General features: G+C 49.4%; 1 protein-coding gene across 1 annotated transcript in view; it reads right to left on the bottom strand.

Moving 5' to 3' along the window:
- Positions 1–23,417, bottom strand: part of tln2b (talin 2b) — a 321,397-nt gene that overhangs the window by 105,594 nt on the left and 192,386 nt on the right. The window contains 5 exon segments of the mRNA XM_055662804.1: positions 3,920–4,022; positions 8,608–8,736; positions 9,965–10,099; positions 16,169–16,282; positions 16,800–16,913. Of these exon segments, the coding sequence (XP_055518779.1) occupies positions 3,920–4,022; positions 8,608–8,736; positions 9,965–10,099; positions 16,169–16,282; positions 16,800–16,913 (595 nt within the window).

The following is a 23,417-nucleotide window of genomic DNA, read 5'->3' as shown; positions in this document are numbered from 1 at the left end:
TGAAACCAATTTGCCTGCGTTTGCCCTGTATATATCCATCCATAAATCTATCCAAGCATATTCTAGAAGTTGTTTTGGTACCTGCTTCTATCGTATCCTCTGGCAGCTCATTGCAAACACAGACTACAGATATTAAAGGTGTCCCTGAGGTCCCTCTTAAATTTATCCCTCCCTCCTTAAGCCTTTAAATTCTACTCTTGGAAAAAGACTGTGAGCGTTGACTTTATCCACACCCCTCATGATCTCGTGTACGTCAACAAGGACACCCCTCATCCTCCTACACTCCAAAGAAAAAAGTCCCAGCCTACTCATCCCCTCCCTATAACTCAAGCCCGCAGGTCCCAGTAACATCCTGCTAAATCTTCCATATTACTTCATTTAGTGGCATGGTGGCGCAGCGGTAGTTGCTGTCTTACAGCGCCAGAGACCCGGGTTCGATCCTGGCTATGGGTGCTGGCTGTACGGAGTTTGTACATTCTTCCCATGACCCACGTGGGTTTTTTCCTGTGATCTTCAGGAGTCGGTAGGGCGAAGGACTTGTTTCTGCGCTGTATTTCTAAACTAAACTAGTGTTACTGCCCATTAGTTCAACTCTGGGACAACGTATTGGCAATGTTGTGGAGGCAGGAATGTAGTTGGCCTGCAGTGGAGAATGTTAATGATTCATGATGTCGTAGATGAATGATATTATAATGGTTTTTTGTTCACGAGAGTACATCGGTATCGCAGATCACAACACTAATCTCCATCTACGGGGAAAGTGTGGAGAGAGTGTCCAGCTTTAAGTTTCTGGGCACTCACATTTCTGAGGACCTCACATGGTCCACCAACACCGCTGCGCTGGTCAAGAAGGCACAGCAACGACTGTTCTTCCTGAGGACGTTAAAAAAGACTGGTCTGCCCCAACAGCTGCTGACAACGTTCTACCGCTGCACCACAGAGAGCATATTAACGTATGGCATCTCTGTGTGGTATCTCAGCTGCACGGAGGCGGAGAGGAGAGCTCTTCAGCGCGTCGTCCACAGAGCGCAGAGGATCATTGGGACACAGCTACCAGCCTTGGAGGGCATCTACCACACACGGTGCCTCAGGAAGGCCGTCAGCATCGATAAAGACTCCTCACACCCTTGTAATGGACTGTTCGAACTACTTCCCTCCGGCAGACGTTACAATGCCTTCTACGCCAGAACCTCCAGACTCAGAAACAGCTTAATTCCCAGAGCTATAGCGGCTCTGAACCGGCCCTGCTGAGTGCCCCCCATCCTCCCAGGACTGTCTCCCTTGGATGGTCACGTCACACAGCTATTTATTTTACATCGGTTGGAAGCTGCATACTAAATCTCGTTGCACTGATGTGCAATGATAATAACAGATATTATTATTATTATTATTATTAAAGAAGGCCATTCTGCCCATTGGGTCAATACTGGCTTCAGGAAGAGCAATCTCAGTCCATTTCTGCCTGATTTTACTTTCCTGCATTTTATTGCCCCATCACACATACTCTTTGCTTGCGTTGGCACCAACCCACCCTCAGAAATAATTGTCAGTCGCCATTCAACCTACGTTTCTGAGGAGTTGGAGGAACCCACGTGATGAGAGGGAGAGTTTTGTTTCTTAGTTGAGTTTAGTTTAGAGATACAGTGTGGAAACAGGTCCCCTCGATCCACCGAGTCCGCGCCGACCAGCGACCCCTGCACACTAGCACCATCCTACACATACTGTGGGCAATGTACAATTTTACCAAGACAATTGGCCCTGAAACCTGTATGCCTTTGGTGTGTGGGATGAAACCCGAGATCCCAGAAAAACCCACACAGATCACGGGGAGAACGTACAAATTCCATACAGACAGCATTCACGGTCAAGATCGAATCCGAGTCTGAAGAAGGGTCTTGACCTGAAACGCCACCTATCCCTTTACTCCAGAGATGCTGTCTGAGCCGCTGCCTTACTCCAGCTTTTTGTGTCTATCTCAGGGGTTTCTGGTGCTGTAGGGCAGCAACTCTACCGCTGCACCACCGTGCCGCTCCAGAGTGAGGGAGGTCATTTATGAGGTGGGAGTTTGTGATAATATGCTCGAGGGTCGTGGGACCGACAGCAAGAATAATCACAAAGATGGCTGTGGTGATGAAGCTTCCTGATCCCAACGTACCCTGGAAAATACACTTGCCTCCCATGTGCCCAAGTGCATGAAATCTGCCCAGTGTGTCAATATTGAAAGTGTTGTCTTCACCGGACAGAGCAGTCTGACCTCGATTCCCGACATCTACAGTAAATGTGGCTTCAATCGACTTGTATTTTCTGCTTGTGTCATGCTTATTAAAATGAATACATGGAATATGTCTCTGCGTTGGGGACTTGCCCTAGTTTGCCTGCAGAAGTAGAAGTAGAAGCATTGGGAATGTGCCAGGCAGACACAGAGACCTCCGCAGAGGTTGCTGCTGCTTGTAGAACCGGCAGTCCGTTTATCGAGGATTCCCCTTCATTCAACGGTAAAGACATCTAAAAGCTGTTTGAATATTTACACATAAATGGCAGCATCTTGGATACAGAGTGCTACAGAAAAGTCTGAATATATATAGTATCTTTCACTTCCTCAGTACGATACATCACAAAGTGTTTTGTGGCCATCTAGTTAGTTTGTTTTATAATAGTATTACCAGTCATAAATGTTGGCACAGTAAGTTTATGCATGTTCTCCCCTATTGGAGAAACCCTAGACAAGAGGCATTGTTTCTGCAGAACAACAGCCCATTGATAAAGAGAAGTTTTGTTGGGCTGTTATGGAGCTTTTTCAGGCTCTGTCGGGGAGCCAGGGTTGTGGGGAACAGCCTGGTGCGGTGCTGTGGCCAACATCTCATCTCCAGACGGTACAGCTGTTCCTCTGCCTCACCATGGAGTATTCACTGAGTATTCAGCCGGCTGTAGATATACCGTGGAGCTATACTCCACAACTTCAGGCTTACTAGGGCATCACGGTGACCCTGGTAGAGTTGCTGACTTGCAGCACCAGAGACCTGAGTTTGATCCTAATTACAAGTGCTGTCTGTATGGAGTTTGTATGTTCCCCCCGTGACTGCGTGGGTTTTCTCCGGGTGCTCCAGTTTCCTCCCACATCCCAAAGACGTACAGGTTTGTAGGTTAATTGGCCGTGGTAAATTGTCCCCAGTGTGTAGGATAGTGCTAGTGTTCTTGTGATCGCTGGTCGGTGTGGATTTGGTGGGCCGAAGGGAGGTATCTCAAAACTAAACGTGTACTCCATTCCACTGTTTTTTTTGCATAAATGGTATCTGACTGTCAGACTCCTGCTAGTTCACAGGGGCAGAGTTGTACAGGACAGAAACAGGCCCTTCATCCCACCATGCACAAAGTTCATGTTGTACTTACCTACACTGGTCCCATTTACTTGCTTAAGGTCTGCAGCCTCGTATACCTCAGCAATGCAAGCACTTGGGTCAAAGAGCCTCAAGTATCTCTTCACACTGCACCACCACAACCACTCTGTATGGGATTCCCATTGAAGTCTCCAACCTTTGCCCTTAATAGTTGAGAGCTTTACATTGCTTGGCAACAGCCAAGATCTCACACTACATCTCCACTGCCTCAGCACTGGGAGCAGATTCACCATGTTACAAACTTCTACAGACGATCGATCACAGGCCACGAAGCAGGGAAAAACACCCTGAACAACATGCACATTTCTAAAGTTCAATTCTACGAGTCTGCTGTTATAGAGCCCTAGTTATTTAGCACAGAGCTAGGCCCTTCAGCCCACCTTGGCCTTGCTGACCAAGCTGGCATTCTAGGCTGCACTGACTCATTTTCCTCTAAACCCTTCACGACGATATACTTGTCTGAATGTCTGCTGTTGACGGCCTGGCCTGGCCTGGCCTGTGCACTGCACTGAGTCACCCACCGGTGTAGTGTTCGTTGCCCTGTGCCGCACACGTCAGGAGCTGTGCCATCGACGAGCCAACGGCCTTGGATGTGCTTCCCAGGTCCTGAGCACATTTCTCCAGCTGGAAAGGCAGCAAGAGAGGGGTTCCATTACCGCAAGGTCAACAGTGTTCCCAATGTTGTAATGCTCCATGTCTCAGTGTGATACATGTTGAAGGTACTGACTGGTGTATCTGCGTTACCCCTGCCCACAAGATTGGTGCTCAGGGCAGAGTCTGCATCTGATGTTGTGTAGGAAGGAACTGCAGATGCTACTTTATACCAAAGATGGACACAGAATGCTGGAGCAACTCAGCGGGCCAGGCAGCATCTCTGCAGAAAAGGAATAGGTGACATTTTGGATAGAGACCCTTCCTCAGCTCCAGTCTGAAGAAGGGTTCCAACCCAAGATGTCAGGGCGGATTGGTGGTGCAGCGGTAGAGCTGCTGCCCCACAGCGCCAGAGACCCGGGTTCGATCCTGACCTCGGGTGCTGTCTGTATGGAGTTTGTACCTTCTCCCTGTGACCTGCATGGGTTTTCTCCGGGTGCTCCGGTTTCCTCCCACACTCCAAAGACGTACAGGTCTGTAGGTTAATTGGCTTTGGTATAATTGTAAATTGTCCCTGGTGTGTGTAGGATAGTGTTCGTGTGTGGGGACTCGGTGGGCCGAAGGGCCTGTTTCCACACTGTATCTTCAAATTAAACTGAATCAATTTGTTATCTCCAGAGATGCTGCGTTACTCCAGCGTTTTGTGTCCAGCTCTACATCTGATATTGATGGTCAGATGGTCTTGTCTGAGTTGTGTGTAGCTGTGGTGAAGGTTGACACCAGCACAGGACTGCAGTCTACCTCACAGCAACATTCCCTGGCTGAGGAATGGGAAGCGGAAGCAGTCAGAGGGATTGCCCAGATACTCTATGGTACGCTGTCCAGTTGCGGACAATGGCCACTCTCTTGCTCGATAGTTTATTCCCCAAGGGCCCCCAAACTCACTGGTCTCAGACCTAAACACATCCTTGTCAGATCCCACAGTGTGTAAACTCTGGTTCAAGATCACCAGCAATGAGCAGTGGCTGCCATGTAATCTTCAACATCCATGGTAGCTCTGTGTGAAGAAGGGTTTTGGCCCGAAACGTTGCCTATTTCCTTCACTCCATAGATGCTGCTGCACCCGCTGAGTTTCTCCAGCTTTTTTGTGTACCTTCCATGGTAGCTCAGCTCGCCCCATTACTGGGGGGATGTGGAGGTGTTTGAGAGGGTGCAGATGTAGGTTTGGCAGTACGCTGCCTAAATTAGAGGATATTAACTACAGAGAGAGACTGGACAATATTTGAGATAGAGCACAAAGTGCTGGAGTACCTCAGCGGGTCAGGCAGCATCTCTGGAGAGAACGGAATGGTGACATTTTGGGTCAGTATCCTTCTTCAGACTGATTGTAGCCGGGAGAGTGGGAGGAAAACTGGAAGTGAGGAAAAAACAAGACAATTCGCGGAGGACAAGAGATAACCTCAGGTAACCTCTGGAAGGAAGTTCCTGATAGGCTGATTGGTGGCTAGGAATGGTGTGGGCCCAAGATCATTGTGAAATGTTGAACTAGGTCATCAACATCAACAGTAGGAAGGGGGTGAAAGAGGGGGAAGAGGGAGGGGGAAGGGAGAGTGAGGGAGGGTTCAGTGTTTGAAGAAGTTACCTAAAATTGGAGAATTTAATATTCATACCCATTGGGTTGTAAGCTACCCAAATGAAACATGAAGAGCTGTTCCTCCAATTTATGTGTGGCCCCACTCTAGACATGGAGGAAGCCCAGGACAGAAAGGTCAGTATGGGATGGGGAGTTAGTAGGTTCAGTCCGGGAATTGGTTTCACTGAAACATTGGAGGTTGAGGGGAGACCTGATTAGTTTAATATAGTTTAGAGATAGCATGGAAACAGGCCATTCAGCCCACTGAGTCCATGCTGACCATCGATCACTCGTTCACACTAGGTCTATGTTATCCCACTTTCTCATCCACTCCCTACACATCCGATCTTCAATTTTCAACAGGCTAACTCACCAACTAACCTGCACGTCTGGGATGTGGGAGGAAACCAGAGCCCAAGTGGTCACAGGGGGAACGTGCAAACTCCACACAGACAGCACCCGAGGTCAGGATTGAACCCAGGTCTCTGGCACTGTGAGGCAGCAGCTCTACCACTGATAGATTTACAAAAGTGAGAGAGACAGATAGGATAGACACTCAGAACGTTGGCCCCCCAGTGTGGGAGTATCAATTACTGGAGGAAATAGGCATCAAAGCAAGAATGGAAACGTTTAAAAGAGATGTGTGGGACACAGAGGGTGGTGGGTGTCTGGAATGCTGAGGGTGATGGTGAAGGTAGGTATGATAGTGGCTTTTAAGAGGCTTTAGGCACTTACATAGACAGGGGATTGAAGGACATGGATTACATGGAGGCAGCAGGAATTAGTTTTACTTTGGTATTGTGTCCGGCATGGACATTGTGTGCTGAAGGGCCTGTTTCTGTGCTGTACTGTTCTCGGACCTGTGTTCTTCACAGACAGTTCCAAGTGTTTGGGTGCCACAAGGAGACACAAGGAACTGCAGATGCTGGTTCACAAATAAGAACAAAGTACTGGAGTAACTAAGTGGGTCAGGCAGCATTTCTGGAGAACATGCATAAGTAAAGAAGGTCCCTGACTCGAAACGTCATGTCCTCCAGAGATGCTGACTGACCCGCTGAGTTACTCCAACACTTTATTTCACACAGTATCGCCTGAAGCCTTGATCTAATTCTCAGGCCGGCAAGGATGAATGAGCTGATTGATCTCTGAGACCTCTGTTTACAAATGTACTTTAATTAGACTGGAACGTTGGGAGGTGAAGGATACACAGCAGGCAGGTTCAAACTCTGCTGCTCATCTCATCTCTTCACTTCAGCTCTAACAGCTCAAAAATAGACAAAAATGCTGGAGAAACTCAGCGGGTGATGCAGCATCTATGAAGTGAAGGAGTAGGTGTAGTTTTGGGTCGAGACCCTTCTTCAGACTGATGTGGGGGTGGGAGGAAGAAGAATGGAAGAGATGGAGACAGTAGACTGTGGGAGAGCTGGTAAGGAGGGAGAAAGCAGGGACTACCTGAAATTGGAGAGTCAATGTTCATACCATTGGGGTGTAAACTCCCCAAGCGGAATATGAGGTGCTGCTCCTCCAATTTGCGGTGGGACTCACTCTGGCATGGAGGAGGCCCAGGGCAGAAAGGCCAGATTCGGAATGGGAGGGGGAGTTGAAGTGCTGAGCCACAGGGAGACCAGGTTGGTTATTGCGGACCGAGCGGAGGTGTTGGGCGAAGCTATCGCCAAGCCTACGCTTGGTCTCACCGATGTAGAGCAGTTGACACCTGGAACAGCAGATGCAATAGATGAGGTTGGAGGAGGTGCAGGTGAACCTCTGCCGCACCTGGAAAGACTACTTGGGTCCTTGGATGGAGTCGAGGGGGGAGGTAAAGCGACAAGTGGAGCATCTCCTGCGGTTGCAAGGGACAGTACCAGGGGACGGGGTGGTTTGGGTGGGAAGGGACGAATTGTCCCGGGTGTTACAGAGGGAGCGGTCTCTGCACCAACAGCTCTAGGCTCAGTGTCTGGGTGTGGGCACTTGCTTTCAATGTAAATGACTGGGACAAGAATGATCCCAGGAATGAGTGGCTCAACATATGACGGCACGGCACTTGGCCTGTACCCGCTTGAGTTTAGAAGGATGAGGGGGAAACCTCATTGAGACTTACAGAATAGTAAAAGTGTGGATGTAGAGAGGATGTTTCCACTAGTGGGAGAGTCTAGAACCAGAGGCCACACCCTCACAATTAATGGACGTACCAGTCGAATATTAGCACACAACTAAAGCTTTTCACTGCACCTTGCTACACGTGACAATAAACTAAACTGAACTGATGAACTAAACTGAGATTATGAGGAATTTCTTTAGTCAGAGGGTGGTGAATCATTGCCACAGATGGCCGTGGATTCCAAGTCAATTAATATTTTAAGGCAAATACTGACAGATTCTTGATTAGTACGGGCGTTAGGGGTTATGGGGAGAAGGCAGGAGAATGGGTTTGGGAGAGAGGGATATGAAGGCATGAACAAGGTTGGTGTGCGGGGCGTGGGGGGTGTTAGTGTGGTGGGTGTTAGTGTGGTGGGTGTTGTTGTAGGGGGTGTTAGTGTGGGGCAGGGGCGGAAATCCCGCGGGGGGGGCTGGGGGGAACACGTCCCCCCTCTGTTTTGAGAGATGGGCGACGACCCCCCCCCCCCCCCAAGTTTTTGTAATCCGGATTTTAAAACGCGGCAAATTCTCCGCTTTCCGCGAGACAGTGGGGGTGGGACTGCTGATCGAGGGCACCAATTGGACGAGAGACGTCGCTCATCAGGCAATGGGGCGGGACCTGATGATTCAGCGCGATGATTGGAGGAGGGAGGTGTCGGTCAGAGGCGGAGGTAGCGGGGTGGAACTGAGGATAGAATGCGGTGATTGGAGGAGGGAGACGTGGCACAGACCTGCGCCTCATCCGCAGCCAGGATCGATCCCGGCTCTCCGGCGCTGTCCCGTCCCCACCCGAGTGTTCCCCCCCACCCTCCCACGGCCGGGGATGGCCAGAGGGATGGTCAGACTCACCGTCTCGCCGGGCAGCGGTTTGAGTTGCCCGTCGGCTGCGGCCAGCTTGGCGTCCTGGAGCTCGTACCTCAGGGTCTGCACTGACTGCAGGGCTGAGTCTATCTCCATGGGTCCGCAGGCTTCATGGGCCTGTGCTCGGAGAAAGCAGACAGCAATGCCTCGTTACTGTGCCTGGTGAAGATCTCCTCCCGCTACACGGTTCACTCCAACAAAACACTCCTGGCCTGGCCACACATTAACCCCAGTGCCCTCACCTCTGGGCAGCCTGTGCGTAGGGGAGTGGTTGGAGCAGAGGATGTCCAGGTTTGGTTAGGTTGCTCCTGAGCCTGGGCCACGCTGGCCATTCGTGGTGCCAGGCACAAGAGGGCTCTGCCCGAGCCGACTGCCTGCCCCTTTTCCTGGGTTACGTTCGTGCCCGGGTATCCCTCGAAAAGGAACCATGGAGGTGTTCCTGGACCGTTGGGCATCGCGGGGGGATGCATGCACCTGGATCAGCATTGTAATATATACAGGAAGCAACTAGTGGAATCGAGGGATATGGGGAGAAGGCAGGCACGGGTAATTGATTGGGGATGATCAGCCATGATCACAATGAATGGCGGTGCTGGCTCGAAGGGCCGAATGGCCTCCTCCTGCACCTATTTTCTATGTTTCTATGTTTCTAACTGCAGATGCTGGTTTAAACTGAAGATAGACACAAAAAACTGGAGTAACTCAGCGACAGACAGCATCTCTGGAGAGAAGGAATGGGTGACATGGGTCGAGACCCTTCTTCAGACTGAAACGTCATATGTTCCTTCTCCCCAGAGTTCCTTGTCCCGCTGAGTTAGGCCAGCTTTTTGTGTCTACCTTGTTATATAGAAAGTTTCAAGAAGATTTGGTCATTTTTGTAAGATGCTGGTGGGTGTGTTGGAATTGCTTGTTTTGTAAATATCATTATTGTTAATAATTGGATACATTTATTCTTGGAATGAAGAAAAAGAAATACATGCACGTGTCGTATCATATGATACGATACGACTTCATTCATCCTCGGAGGGAAATTGTTTCTGCCATAATGTGAAATTATAATTAAATTAAAAGTGAAAATAAAGGGAAAAGACAGGCGACTGTATCTGTCTACCGTGTGCCAACCAACCAACTGGGCAAAGGGTTCTAACCTAAAGTGCCCCCTCCCTCACACCGGGCTCCCCTTTGTTCTCCCACCGTCCCCCACGATCATCGCACGGGTGGATCACGAGGCCTCACCGCCACTGAGGCGCCCCCTGCCGCTGAGTACATCGTTTAATGTACACCACCATCTTGCACTGAAACAAGTGCATGTTCCACAGTGACTGTCCACGGGCAGGTTACTCACCTTCTGTACAGATGTGCGTAGCTCGGCCAGGCTAGTGGCAAGGTTCTTGGCGCACTGCCCCAGCTGCATGGCAGCTGCCTGGTCGGTCACCGTGGGCACCGCTGCCTTGGCCGACGACACCATCTTGCTTCCGGGCTGCAGGGGAGACACAAGGTCACAGGTGAGCAGCACAGGCGTGGTCTGCAGCAGCGCAGATTCACGGATCCCACCCTGCAGGAAGGGACCGTAACGAGGATGTTGCTTGAGGAGGCTGGGTCTCTATTCCTTGGAGCACTGGAGGATGAGGGGCAATATTGTAGAGGTGGACAAAATCATGAGAGGAATAGATCAGGTAGATGCACAGAGTCTCTTGCCCAAAGTAGGGGAATCGAGGACCAGAAGACATAGGTTTAAGGTGAAGGGGGAAAGATTTAATAGGAATCTGAGGGGGTGGGTATATGGAACAAGTTGCCAGAGGAGGTAGATGAGGCAGGGACTATCCCACCATTTATGAACCAGTTAGATAAGTACATGGATAGGACAGGTTTGGAGGGATATAGACCACAGGTGGGACCAGTGTAGCTGGGACATGTTGGCCGGTGTGGGCAAGTTTGGGCCGAAGGGCCTGTTTCCAAGTGTATCACTCTATGACTCGATGACCAAAGCCTCCCGAAGACCAGAGAGACCGGAGAGGATGGAGCCGGTGACGAAGGGCGTGAGGAGCAAGGGCTGGTGGGATAGTGAACCGGGGTCCCATCTCACACACCCTCGAGGTCGGCTGCAGGAGGCACCTCCCCCCCGGGGGCATGAAGGTGGATGGCAGGGACAGGCAAGGAGCTGGATGACCCGGATGAAGGAGACGGCCACAGGCCCTGCAGAAGCCTGGGGCTCGCCTGGATCACGCTACCCACCATAAGACCCCGAGCGCAGACTGGGCTTTGCAATGGTGCTAAACACGACATTTGTTGCCTGCTTTCTCAGTGGACCTTTACTTTACTAATCGGGGATTGTTCTTAGTTAAAGCACCATTGACTAAAGGCCCCCAAACCACTGCTGCCCTGCTGACCCTCTAGAAGATGACCACTGGAAGATGACCATGGATGATGTGGAGGAATGAACTGCAGATGCTGGTTTAAACCAAAGATATACACAAAATGGTGGAGTAACTCAGCGTCCTTGAAGAAAAGGAATAGGTGACGTTTCGGGTTAAGACCCTTCGTCAGACTGAGAGTCAGGGGTAAGAGAAAGAGAAATGAGAGATATAGACGGTGATGTAGAGAGATATAGAACATATTCATAAAATTACGGATGGGAGGATGATACGGAACTCTCGTCGGAGAGACAGGAGATCCTCAAAATCAGAAGAAGGATCTCAACCTGAAACGTCAGTCATAGAGCTATACATTGTGGAAACAGGCCCTTCGGCCCAACTTGCCCACACTGGCCAACATTTCCCAGCTACATTATTCCCACCTGCCTACGTTTGGCCTACATCCCTCCCAACCTTTCCTATCCATGTACCTGTTTAAAGGGGCTGTGCCACTGCGGTGACCTAATCCGCGAGTTAAGAAGTGTGCCTTCGACCTTCAAGCTCGAGGGCACTCGCCTGAAAAACCTCGAGCTGGATCGACCGTCCGCCGCGAGCTGGAAACGCGAGCACACACACAACACGCGACACACACACACACACACACACACACACACGCACCACACACACACACACACACACACGCCACACACACACACACACACACACACACACACGCACACACACACACACACACACACACACACACACACACACACACACACACACACACACACACACACACACACACACACACAGGGACGGACACACACACACACACACACACACACACACACACACACACACAGATCGCAAAGGCGGGGGCCAGGGGAAAGCGGAGGAGCGCTGTCTGAAATTCACACCCGCGATGAAGAGGAGGGTAAATGGCAGTAAGTCCTTTAGAGAGCGTGGGGGGGGGGGGGGGGGGGGTGTGGGGGGGGGGAGAGAAACGGAGAGAGGGGGAGAGAGAAGGAGAGAAAGGGAGAGAAGTGTGGAGAGAAGAGGAGAGAGAGGGGAGAGAAGGGCGGGGAGAAGGAGTGGAGACACTTTTAAGAAGTATAATAAAGTTTAGCGGGCATTTAACCTACCGGTCGGTTTTCCTGGGTCCTGAAAACTCCAATGACCCCACTCCACTGCACTACGAGTTAAAAAGAACCATGCCGACCAAATTTTACTCGCAGAAAAATTTTCAACATGCTGAACATTTTTCCGTGACCTAGCTGAAGCCGCGAGTATGTGGGAACTTCCCTCGAGCAAAAAGGAGAGTTCCAGTGGCCTCAGAGGACCTCCTAGGACCACGTGTCGACCATGCTGCGAGTTTGAGTCAAGGGCAAACTTGTCTAAACTCGCCAATTAGGTTGCCGAAGTGGGACAGCCCCATAACTGTTTCTTAAACATTGGGATAGTCCCAGCCTCAACTACCTCTTCTGGCAGCTCGTTCCACACACCCACCATCCTTTGTGGGAAAAAGTTACCCCTCAGATTCCTATTAAATCTTTTCCCCTTCACCTTTATTCTTTGTTCTCCAGAGATGCCACTGAGTTACTCCAGCTTTTAGTGTGTATCTTCAACGTGATATAATAACCTGATTATCTATTCTTTAAACATCGATCATTGTCGGAACATCAAGGTGAAATCCCTCCCCCCCTCCCCCCACCCCCCTTTATCAACATTGGCTTCCAGTGATGGCCTCGTCTGCGACACGGCCACTACAACGAGACTTAAAGCAGCAACTAACCCACAGAGGCAGGAGCATGAGCCAGTAACAGCCCCGCCAACACCTCACGCTGACTGTCCCCATGTTGAACAACACCCACACTCTATACAACTCTGACAAACCAGCAGCATGTATAATGATTCATCGAACCTCAAGCAACGTTTCTTCCCTCCCCCACCCTAGACCTCGTACTAATTTCTCCATTTATACTCCTTCATTAACACCTCGTCCCCAGCCAACAATGGACCATTGTGGGCTCCATCTTTCATGAGTCATCGATGCCGGCTCTGCTTTGTTATCTATGTTCCCCTACATCCAGGGATCCCCATCCCTGACTCTCAGTCTGAAGAAATTTACTGGAGCAGGTTATTTGAGGGGAAAGGAACATCGGCCAAGTGGGATGCTTTTAAAAGTGTACTGACAAAAACTCAGGAAATGCACATCCCAGTTAGAGTGAGGGGCAAGGCAGGTAAACATAAGGAGCTTGGCTGATGAGAGAAATTTGTGGAGAGGATGTTTCCATTAGAGGGAGAGTCTAGGACTAGAGGTCATAGCCTCAGAATTAAAGATATACAAAAATGCTGGAGAAACTCAGTGGGTGAGGCAGCATCAATGGAGCAAAGGAAATAGGCAACGTTTTGGATCGAAAGCCTTCTTCAGACTTAAAAACTGAGAATTAAAGAACTTTGTTTTAGGAAGATGAGGAAAAAATTATTTAATCAGAGGGGAGTGAATCTGTGGAATTCTTTGTCACAGAAGGCTGTGGAGGCCAAGTTGGTGGGTATTTTTAAGGCAGAGACAGATAGATTAATACAGGTGTCAAGGGTTATGGGGAGAAGGCAGCAGAATGGGGTTAGGAGGGAGAGATAGATTAGCCATAATTGAATGGCAGAGCAGACATGATGGGCTGAATGGCCTAATTCTACTATTCTTTATGATCTTATGAAAATGAGGCATTGGTCAAGAACAAGATGGATGCATGGGACAGGTAATAAGCAACTGGGATCAAGTGCATCCCTGGAGGAGTTATAGGAACTAAAGAATAAACTGAAAAGGGAAATCAGAAGGACAAAAGGGGGCCAGGAGATAGCTCTGGTGAGTAGCATTAGGGACAATCCCAACATATTTTATAAACACATAAGGGGAAAAAAGGTAACTAGAGAGAGAGTGGGACCTCTCAGGAATCAAAGCGGTCACCTCTGTGTGGAACCACAGGAGATGGGCAAGGTCCTCAATGAGTATTTCTCCTCTGTATTTGCTGAGGAGAAAGACAGTAGGACGGAGGAAATTGGAGCAGTCACTGGAAGTGCCTTGAGAGCAGTCAGTGTTACCGTCAAAGAAGTACTGAAGGTACTGTTGTATTTGAGGGTAGACAAATCTCCAGGGCCTGATCAGATATATCCGAGGGCATTCTGGGAAAGAACAAGGGCAAATGCGGGAGCTCTTTTTTGAAATTTATGAGTCGTCTTCAAATACAGGAGAGGTGCCGGAAGAATGGAGGACGGCAAATGTTGTGCCTCTATTCGAGAAGGGCTGCAGGAACTATCAACGAGTTTTTTGAAGACGTGACCAAAAAGGTTGATGAGGGCAGAGCTGTAGATGTTGTGTAAATGGACTTCAGCAAAGCATTCGACAAGGTTCCCATTCGACATGGTAGGCTGCTCTGGAAGGTTAGATCGCATGAAATCCAAGGAGAGATAGCTGAATGAAGAGCAAATTGGCTCCATGGAAGGAAGCAGAGGGTGATGATGGAAGGCCTGTGACTAGTGTTGTGCCTCAGGGTTGGGTGATGGGCCTATTACTGTTTGTCATCTACATCAATGATTTGGATGAGAACATACAGGGCAAGATTAGCAAGTTTGCTGATGATACAAAAGTTAGTGGTTTTGTAGATAGTGAAGATGGTTGTGAACGGTTGCAGCAGGATCTGGATCGATTGGCCAGGTGGGATGAGGAATGGTTGATGGAATTTAATACAGAGAAGTTGAGGTGTTGCATTTTGGGGTGTCTAACAAGGGCAGGACCTACACAGTGAATGGTAGGCCTCGGGAGTGTTGTAGAGCAGAGGGATCTATGAGTGCAGGTTCATGGTGGGGGAGAGAAGGGTGGGAGGGGAGAGGGGAGGGTGGAGGGAGAGGGACGAGAAAGGGGATTGGGGGGAGAGAGGAGGGAGGGTGGGGGAGGGAGGGGAGATTAGATTAGATTAGATTAGATTATTTAATGACCACACAGTCAAGCTGGTGGAATTCAGGTTCAGTACAGGATGTTATACAGTAAGCTGATTCCCGTCAAACATAACATGAAAACATAAAAACACAACAACAAACCGTATACAGTACATGCACGAGGTGGCTATGTGATAGGTTGTCATAGGGTGTTCAGAGTTCGAATTGCATGTGGATAGAAACTGTTTTTAAATGGTGATGTTTTGGCGGGCAGTGAGCTGTAGCGCCTTCCTGACGGCATCAGGTGGAAGATGTAGTGAGCTGGGTGGGAGGGATCAGAAATGATTTTCTTCACCCTTGACATGGACCGTTTGATATTGAGTGATTCTATTGATGGGAGGGGAGTGCTGATGATTTTGGATGCTTTGTTGACAATGCACTGTAGTTTATTTCGGGAGTGAGTGTCTAAACTGCTGTACCAAACTGTTATAGATGAAGTGAGCATGCTTTGGATGATGGCTGTGTAAAAACGGATTAGGAGATGTTTCCTCACTCTGAACTTCTTGAGCTGACGGAGAAAGAAAAATCTTTGGTTGGCTTTTTTATAAATGTGGTCTGAATTGATTTTCCATTTGAGGTTATTGCTTATATGAGTGCCAAGAAATTTGAATGAGTCAGTAGTGGATATGGGTTCGCCTGAGATGAGTAGGGGGGTCTTGGGTTGTGCCTTACGTCTGAGATCAATGATAAGTTTGTGTGTTTTTGATGTGTTGAGTAGGAGGTTATTGTCTGTGCACCAAGTGACTGCTTTGTGTGTTTGAGTGCGGTAATCTGTTTCGTTATTGTTTGAGATGAGACCTATGATGGTTGTGTCATCTGCGTATTTATATATTTTAACTGAACTATACTGGGAAGTGAGTTGATTTGTGTAGAGTGAGCATAACCAGGGTGACAAGACGCAGCCCTGAGGGGCTCCTGTACTGAGGTGCAGAGGGTGAGATATGGTGTTATGTATCTTCACCCTCTGTTGTCTGTTCCAAAGGAAGCTGTAGATTCAGTGACAGATGCAGGGGTCAATGTTCATGTCCGTTAATTTATGGAAGAGTTTATCCGGATTGATGGAGATAGGGGGGAGGGTGGGCAGAGAGAGGTGGGAGGGAGGGGATCGGGGAAGGAGGGAGGGAGGGGATCAGGGAGGGAGGGAGGGGAGAGATGGGGGAGGATAGTGAGAGCGGGGTGGGGGAGGTGAGTCTGACCTGCAGGAAGTTCTGGCTGGCGATGATGAGTGCCAGCTGGGCACTGAGACAGTCGGTCTCGGCCTGGCTGCCCCGGACCCCCTGCACCAGCTGGGGGATGTGATCGGCCACTGCCTGCAGGGGAGAGACAAGTTCAGCACAGGGTAGGGTTCACCCACGCACACCGGCCCCCACCCCTACCCCTCCTCCATCACACTGCCCCACACCCACTGCCCCACCCACATCACACCCCCTTTGCCCCCTCCAGCACCCCCCCCCCCCATCACACTGCCCCACACCCACTGCCCCACCCACATCACACCCCCATTGCCCCATCCAGCACACCCCCCCCCCCCATCACACTGCCCCACACCCACTGCCCCACAACCCCCCCCCCCCCCCCACACACTGCCCCCTGAGCACCTACCCACCCCCCCCCCCCCCCCCCCCACTGGCTCATTCCCCTTCCCACAACCCCCCCACCCCCCACAGCACTGAGCCCACCCACAGCAGCACGAAGAGCAGGGGGACCCCACCACCACACACCCACCAGCACAATATAGGGAGTAAGAGGGAGGGGTGGGGTAATGGGAGGGGTGTGGGGGTAACAGGGGTAACAGTGTGGGTGGGGAGGGGTCGTGGCCACACCCACCTTGCAGCTCTGTACCAGCTGCTGCTGGGCCGCCGTGTTCTTGTTGGATGACGATGCATTCTGGGATGCGGCGATGGTCTGTGTCGCTGCTGCAGCTGCCTGCTTGGCTGCGCTCTGCTCACACACAGGAACATCGCATCAGCACGCCTGTACGTACGGCGCGTGTAATCCTCAACCATGGTGTGTGTGTGTGTGTGCACATGCGTGTGCGTGTAACCCCAAGCCAGTGATGTGTGGGCTCTACCGACAGTGGCCCCAGACCCACACACAACCTGGCCACAATGTATAGTCTGTCCGCTGAAAACTAAAACTGACTGAAGTGACAGAGTGGCAGCGGTGAGCGGATCATGCAGTTGGCTGGGCACAGGGACGGGGTGAACAGCTGGCAATGCCATTCATACACTGCCTCCATTGCAGTGTGGTATCACATGTGGAAGACTCCAGTGCCAGAGGCCACAGCATCAGATTAAAAGGTCGTATGTTTAGGAAGGCGATGAGGAGGAATTCATTTATTCCTGAATCTGTGGAATTCATTGCCACAGACTGACAATTTTAAGGCAGTGTTTGTTGGATTCTTGATTAGTACAGGTGTCGGGGGTTATGTGGAGAAGGCAGGAGGATGGGGTTAGGAGGGAGAGAGATCAGCCATGATTGAATGGTGGAGTTGATGGGCCGAATGGTCTAACTGCAGCAGCAGGCTGTCCAACCAGGAGTTCCGGTCACCTCCCTCACGATTCCTGCTGGCTCCAACGTGATCCCATCACCAGTCATGTGGTGACACTCATCCCCTCTCCGCGATTCACAGGGACCACTCACTGCGTGACTCCACGATCTCTCTCCAGCCCACACCCACAGCACCTTCCCAAGTAACATGAGGAGATTGGTGGTAGTCAAAAATGCTGTACAGCGCTGCCAGACACAAGCTTAAGCGGGGCATTAAATCAGCTTAAATGTCCTACAAGGAGAAGATCGCGGACCATTTCACCTCCAGGGATACAGCACGCATGTGGCAGGGAATACATCACCTAACAAACCTCAGGGGCTGCAGGGACCCACCGACAGCTGCAAATACATCGCTGGCAGAGGAGCTCAACCACTTTTTTGCCCATTTCGAGAGAGGTCCGAATGAAAGAAACCTCTCTCCAACTGGACCCTGCTGACCAGCCACTTACCCTCCAGTTAGAGGAGGTAAAGCGGGCCCTGAGAACTGTTAATGCTAGTAAGGCTGCTGGCCCGGATGAGATCCCAGGCAGGGTGCTCCGGGACTCTGCTCACCAGCTCGCTGGGGTATTCACAGACATTTTTAACCTTTCCCTAGCACACTCCTCCGTACCAACGTACCTGAAAACCATCATTATCATCCCGGTGCCCAAGCAGACAAACGTCAACTCCCTCAATGACTACAGGCCCGTTGCTCTTACATCTGTAGTCTGCAAGTGCTTTGAAAGGCTGGTCCTAGGTCACCTTAAATTATCTCTCCCCCCCTCACTCGACCCACACCAGTATGCATATAGGGCTAATAGATCTACAGAGGATGCCATAAACACTGTCCTCCATGCTGCACTACAACACCTAGAGGAGAAGGGGTCATATGTCAGGATGCTTTTTGTTGATTACAGCTCAGCTTTTAATACAATCATACCCAGCAAGCTGATCACAAAAATGCTAGACCTTGGCCTCAGCAGTCAACTGTGTCGGTGGATATTGGACTTTCTCAGTGAACGCCCACAGACGGTGAGACTTGGACCCTACACGTCGACATCCCTGACCCTCAGCACAGGAGCCCCGCAGGGCTGTGTGTTCAGTCCGCTCCTCTATGCCCTATACACACATGACTGCTTGCCCCATCACCCCGCAAATAGGATCATAAAATTTGCGGGCGATACAACCGTGGTGGTGCTCATCTCAAATGGGAACGAGGTCACCTATAGAGAGGAGGTGCACAGACTTTCTGAGTGGTGTGCTCACAACAATCTCTCTCTGAACACTAAAAAGACAAAGGAGATCATCACTGATTTCAGGCGACATAGAGCGGAGCTCAGGCCACTGGAGATAGGGGGTGAGGAGGTGGAGAGGGTGTCTAGTTTTAAATTTCTGGGGATCAACATCAGTGAGGATCTGATGGTCTGTGAACTCTGCTGTAGTTGTAAAAAAGGCGCAACAGACACTTTACTTCCTCAGAACACTGAGGAAGGCCCATCTGACTGCTAAACTGCTGGAGTCTTTCAACCGCTGTTCGGTAGAAAGCATATTGACTTACTGCATAACTGCCTGGTTTGGGAACTATTCAGCAGCTGATCAGCAGTTCTCCAGAGGGTGATAAAAACTGCCCAGGGAATCATTGGACTCCCCCTGCCCCCTCTGGAGGACATTTACCACTCCAGATGCTGCAGCAGGACCTGTAATATCGTGAAAGACATTACACATCCTTGTCACCACCTTTTATCACTGCTGACCTCAGGAAAAAGGTACGGTCGCTAAAGTCACGCACTGCCAGACTCAAGAACAGCTTTTACCCATCAGCAATCTTGGAACTGAACTCTGTCTCGGGAGCGGGTTATGGGGAAGGAGGGGGGGGTGGGAGACAGTGTTAATTTATGTAAATGGGAATCCATGGGTGGGTTTGGGGAGGGAGGGAGTGTAAAAAGTATATGTGAATGTTTGAAGTTCTTTTAAATGGAGAGACACAGTAATCTCGTTGTATGTGACATAAAGCATTCTGATTCAGATTCTGGTGAGGCAGCATCTATGGAGCAAAGGAAATAGGCAACGTTTCGGGTTGAAACCCTTCTTCAGACTTGTTTTGAACCGAAACGTTAAAAATTTCCTTCGCTCCATAGATGCTGCCTCGCCCGCTGAGTTTAGAAACATAGAAACATAGAAATTAGGTGCAGGAGTAGGCCATTCGGCCCTTAGAGCCTGCACCGCCATTCAATATGATCATGGCTGATCATCCAACTCAGTATCCCGTACCTGCCTTCTCTCCATACCCTCTGACCCCCTTAGCCACAAGGGCCACATCTAACTCCCTCTTAAATATAGCCAATGAACTGGCCTCGACTACCCTCTGCGGCAGAGAGTTCCAGAAATTCACCACTCTCTGTGTGAAAAAGGTTCTTCTCATCTCAGTTTTAAAGGATTTCCCCCTTGTCCTTAAGCTGTGACCCCTTGTCTTGGACTTCCCCAACATCGGGAGCAATCTTCCTGCATCTAGCCTGTCCAACCCCTTAAGAATTTTGTAAGTTTCTATAAGATCCCCTCTCAATCTAAATTCTAGAGAGTATAAACCAAGTCTATCCAGTCTTTCTTCATAAGACAGTCCTGACATCCCAGGAATCAGTCTGGTGAACCTTCTCTGCACTCCCTCTATGGCAATAATGTCCTTCCTCAGCTTTGGAGACCAAAACTGTACGCAATACTCCAGGTGTGGTCTCACCAAGACCCTGTACAACTGCAGTAGAACCTCCCTGTTCCTATACTCAAATCCTTTTGCTATGAAAGCCAACATACTATTCGCTTTCTTCACTGCCTGCTGCACCTGCATGCCTACTTTCAATGACTGGTGTACCATGACACCCAGGTCACGCTGCATCTCCCCTTTTCCTAGTCGGCCACCATTAGATAATAGTCTGCTTTCCTGTTTTTGCCACCAAAATGGATAACCTCACATTTATCCATATTGTACTGCATCTGCCAAACATTTGCCCACTCACCCAACCTATCCAAGTCACCTTGCAGTCTCCTAGCATCCTCCTCACAGCTAACACTGCCCCCCAGCTTAGTGTCATCCGCAAACTTGGAGATATTGCCTTCAATTCCCTCATCCAGATCATTAATATATATTGTAAATAGCTGGGGTCCCAGCACTGAGCCTTGTGGTACCCCACTAGTCACTGCCTGCCATTGTGAAAAGGACCTACTCCTACTCTTTGCTTCCTGTTTGCCAGCCAGTTCTCTATCCACATCAATACTGAACCCCCAATGCCGTGTGCTTTAAGTTTGTATACTAATCTCTTATGTGGGACCTTGTCAAAAGCCTTCTGGAATCCAGATACACCACATCCACTGGTTCTCCCCTATCCACGCTACTAGTTACATCCTCGAAAAATTCTATAAGATTCGTCAGACATGATTTACCTTTCGTAAATCCATGCTGACTTTGTCCAATGATTTCACCACTTTCCAAATGTGCTGCTATCCCATCTTTAATAACTGACTCTAGCAGTTTCCCCACTACCGATGTTAGACTAACTGGTCTGTAATTCCCCATTTTCTCTCTCCCTCCCTTCTTAAAAAGTGGGGTTACGTTTGCTACCCGCCAATCCTCAGGAACTACTCCAGAATCTAAAGAGTTTTGAAAGATTATTACTAATGCATCCACTATTTCTGGAGCTACTTCCTTAAGTACTCTGGGATGCAGCCTATCTGGCCCTGGGGACTTATAGGCTTTTAATCCATTCAATTTACCCAACACCATTTCCCGGCTAACCTGGATTTCACTCAATTCCTCCAACTCCTTTGACCCGCGGTCCCCTGCTATTTCCGGCAAATTATTTATGTCTTCCTTAGTGAAGACGGAACCAAAGTAGTTATTCAATTGGTCCGCCATATCCTTGTTCCCCATGATCAACTCACCTGTTTCTGACTGCAAGGGACCTACATTTGTTTTAACTAATCTCTTTCTTTTCACATATCTATAAAAACTTTTGCAGTCAGTTTTTATGTTCCCTGCCAGTTTTCTTTCATAATCTATTTTTCCTTTCCTAATTAAGCCCTTTGTCCTCCTCTGCTGGTCTCTGAATTTCTCCCAGTCCTCAGGTATGCTGCTTTTTCTGGCTAATTTGTACGCATCATCCTTCACTCTGATACTATCCCTGATTTCCCTTGTTATCCACAGATGTACTACCTTCCCTGATTTATTCTTTTGCCAAACTGGGATGAACAATTTTTGTAGTTCATCCATGCAGTCTTTAAATGTCTTCCATTGCATATCCACCGTCAACCCTTTTAGAATTAATTGCCAGTCAATCTTGGCCAATTCACGTCTCATACCCTCAAAGTTACCTTTCTTTAAGTTCAGGACCCTTGTTTCTGAATTAACAATGTCACTCTCCATCCTAATGAAGAACTCAACCATATTATGGTCACTCTTGCCCAAGGGGGCACGTACAACAAGATTGCTAACTAACCCTTCCTCATTACTCAATACCCAGTCTAAAATAGCCTGCTCTCTCGTTGGTTCCTCTACATGTTGATTTAGATAACTATCCCGCATACATTCCAAGAAATCCTCTTCCTCAGCACCCCTGCCAATTTGAAGTCACCCATTGAAGTCACCCATTATAACTGCTTTGCCTTTGTTGCACGCATTTCTAATTTCCTGTTTGATACTATCTCCAACTTCACTACTACTGTTAGGTGGCCTGTACACAACACCCACCAGCGTTTTCTGCCCCTTAGTGTTTCGCAGCTCTACCCATACCGATTCCACATCCTCCAAACTAATGTCCTTCCTTTCCATTGCATTAATCTCCTCTCTAATCAGTAACGCTACCCCACCTCCTTTTCCTTTCTCTCTATCCCTCCTGAATATTGAGCCAGCATTTCTCCAGCATTTTTGTCTACATTGGATTTTCCAGCATCTACATTCCTTCATAGACAGGAGGAGATTGGCACCTGCCTATCCAGCTCTCCCCTTCCCTCTACCCAGAGAGCCAACCTTCCCAGATGAAGCAGTGATCCACCTGCACTTCCCATCTCATCACCTGCACACGATGCCCACATCATAGTCTCCTCTCTGCTGGAGAAACCAAACTCAGACTCTGACCACAGATCACCAGCACTCATACCAAGGGGATCCTGTGATTCTTGGGACTGTCACTTTAATTTTCAAAAAGCTGGAATAACTCAACAGGCAGCATCTCTGGAGGAAGGAAGGGGTGACGTTTCAGGTCGAGATCTGTCTGTCCCACTGAGTTACTCCAGCTTTTTGTGTCTATCATCAGTTTAAATCTCCTCAAGTGTCGCAACATTTTTTTTGTCGCTGCTGGATTTTGAAATGTTCAAAATCTTTCAGTGACACTGATATGTCAGTCAATGACGCCGGCAATCGCTGAAAAAAATCGCCAAGTGGGACAGGCCCTTTACTCCTCCCCACAGCTCTGCTTTGAAGATTGTAAACCCCACACCCACCAGTTCACCCCCACCCTGAGTTGTGACAAAAGGTCGTTGACTCAACCCATTAACCCTCTCTCTCTCTCCACAGACCTGCTTGACACACTGTGTAGTTTAGTGATATAACATTGAAACAAGTCCACGTCGACCATCGATCGTCCATTCACACTAGCTGGATGTTATCTCACTATCTCATCCACTCCCTACACACGAGGAGCAATTTACAGAGAACCAATTAACCTACAAACCCGCACGTCTTTGGGATGTGGGAGGAAACCAGAGCACCCGGAGGAAACGCAAGTGGTCATGGGGAGAACGTGCAAACTCCACACTAACAGTGGCTGGGTCAGGATGGACCCGGGCCTCTGGCGCTGTGAGGCAGCAGCTCTACCCGCTGCGCCGATACGCCACCCCTTTTCATTTCCGGGTTTGTTTCAGATCCCA

Source organism: Leucoraja erinacea, chromosome 36 (genome assembly GCF_028641065.1).
Source record: "Leucoraja erinacea ecotype New England chromosome 36, Leri_hhj_1, whole genome shotgun sequence".
Classification (NCBI taxonomy): domain Eukaryota; kingdom Metazoa; phylum Chordata; class Chondrichthyes; order Rajiformes; family Rajidae; genus Leucoraja; species Leucoraja erinaceus.
Note: the sequence above shows the minus strand (reverse complement) of the source record. Positions and strands in the feature narration are given on the sequence as shown.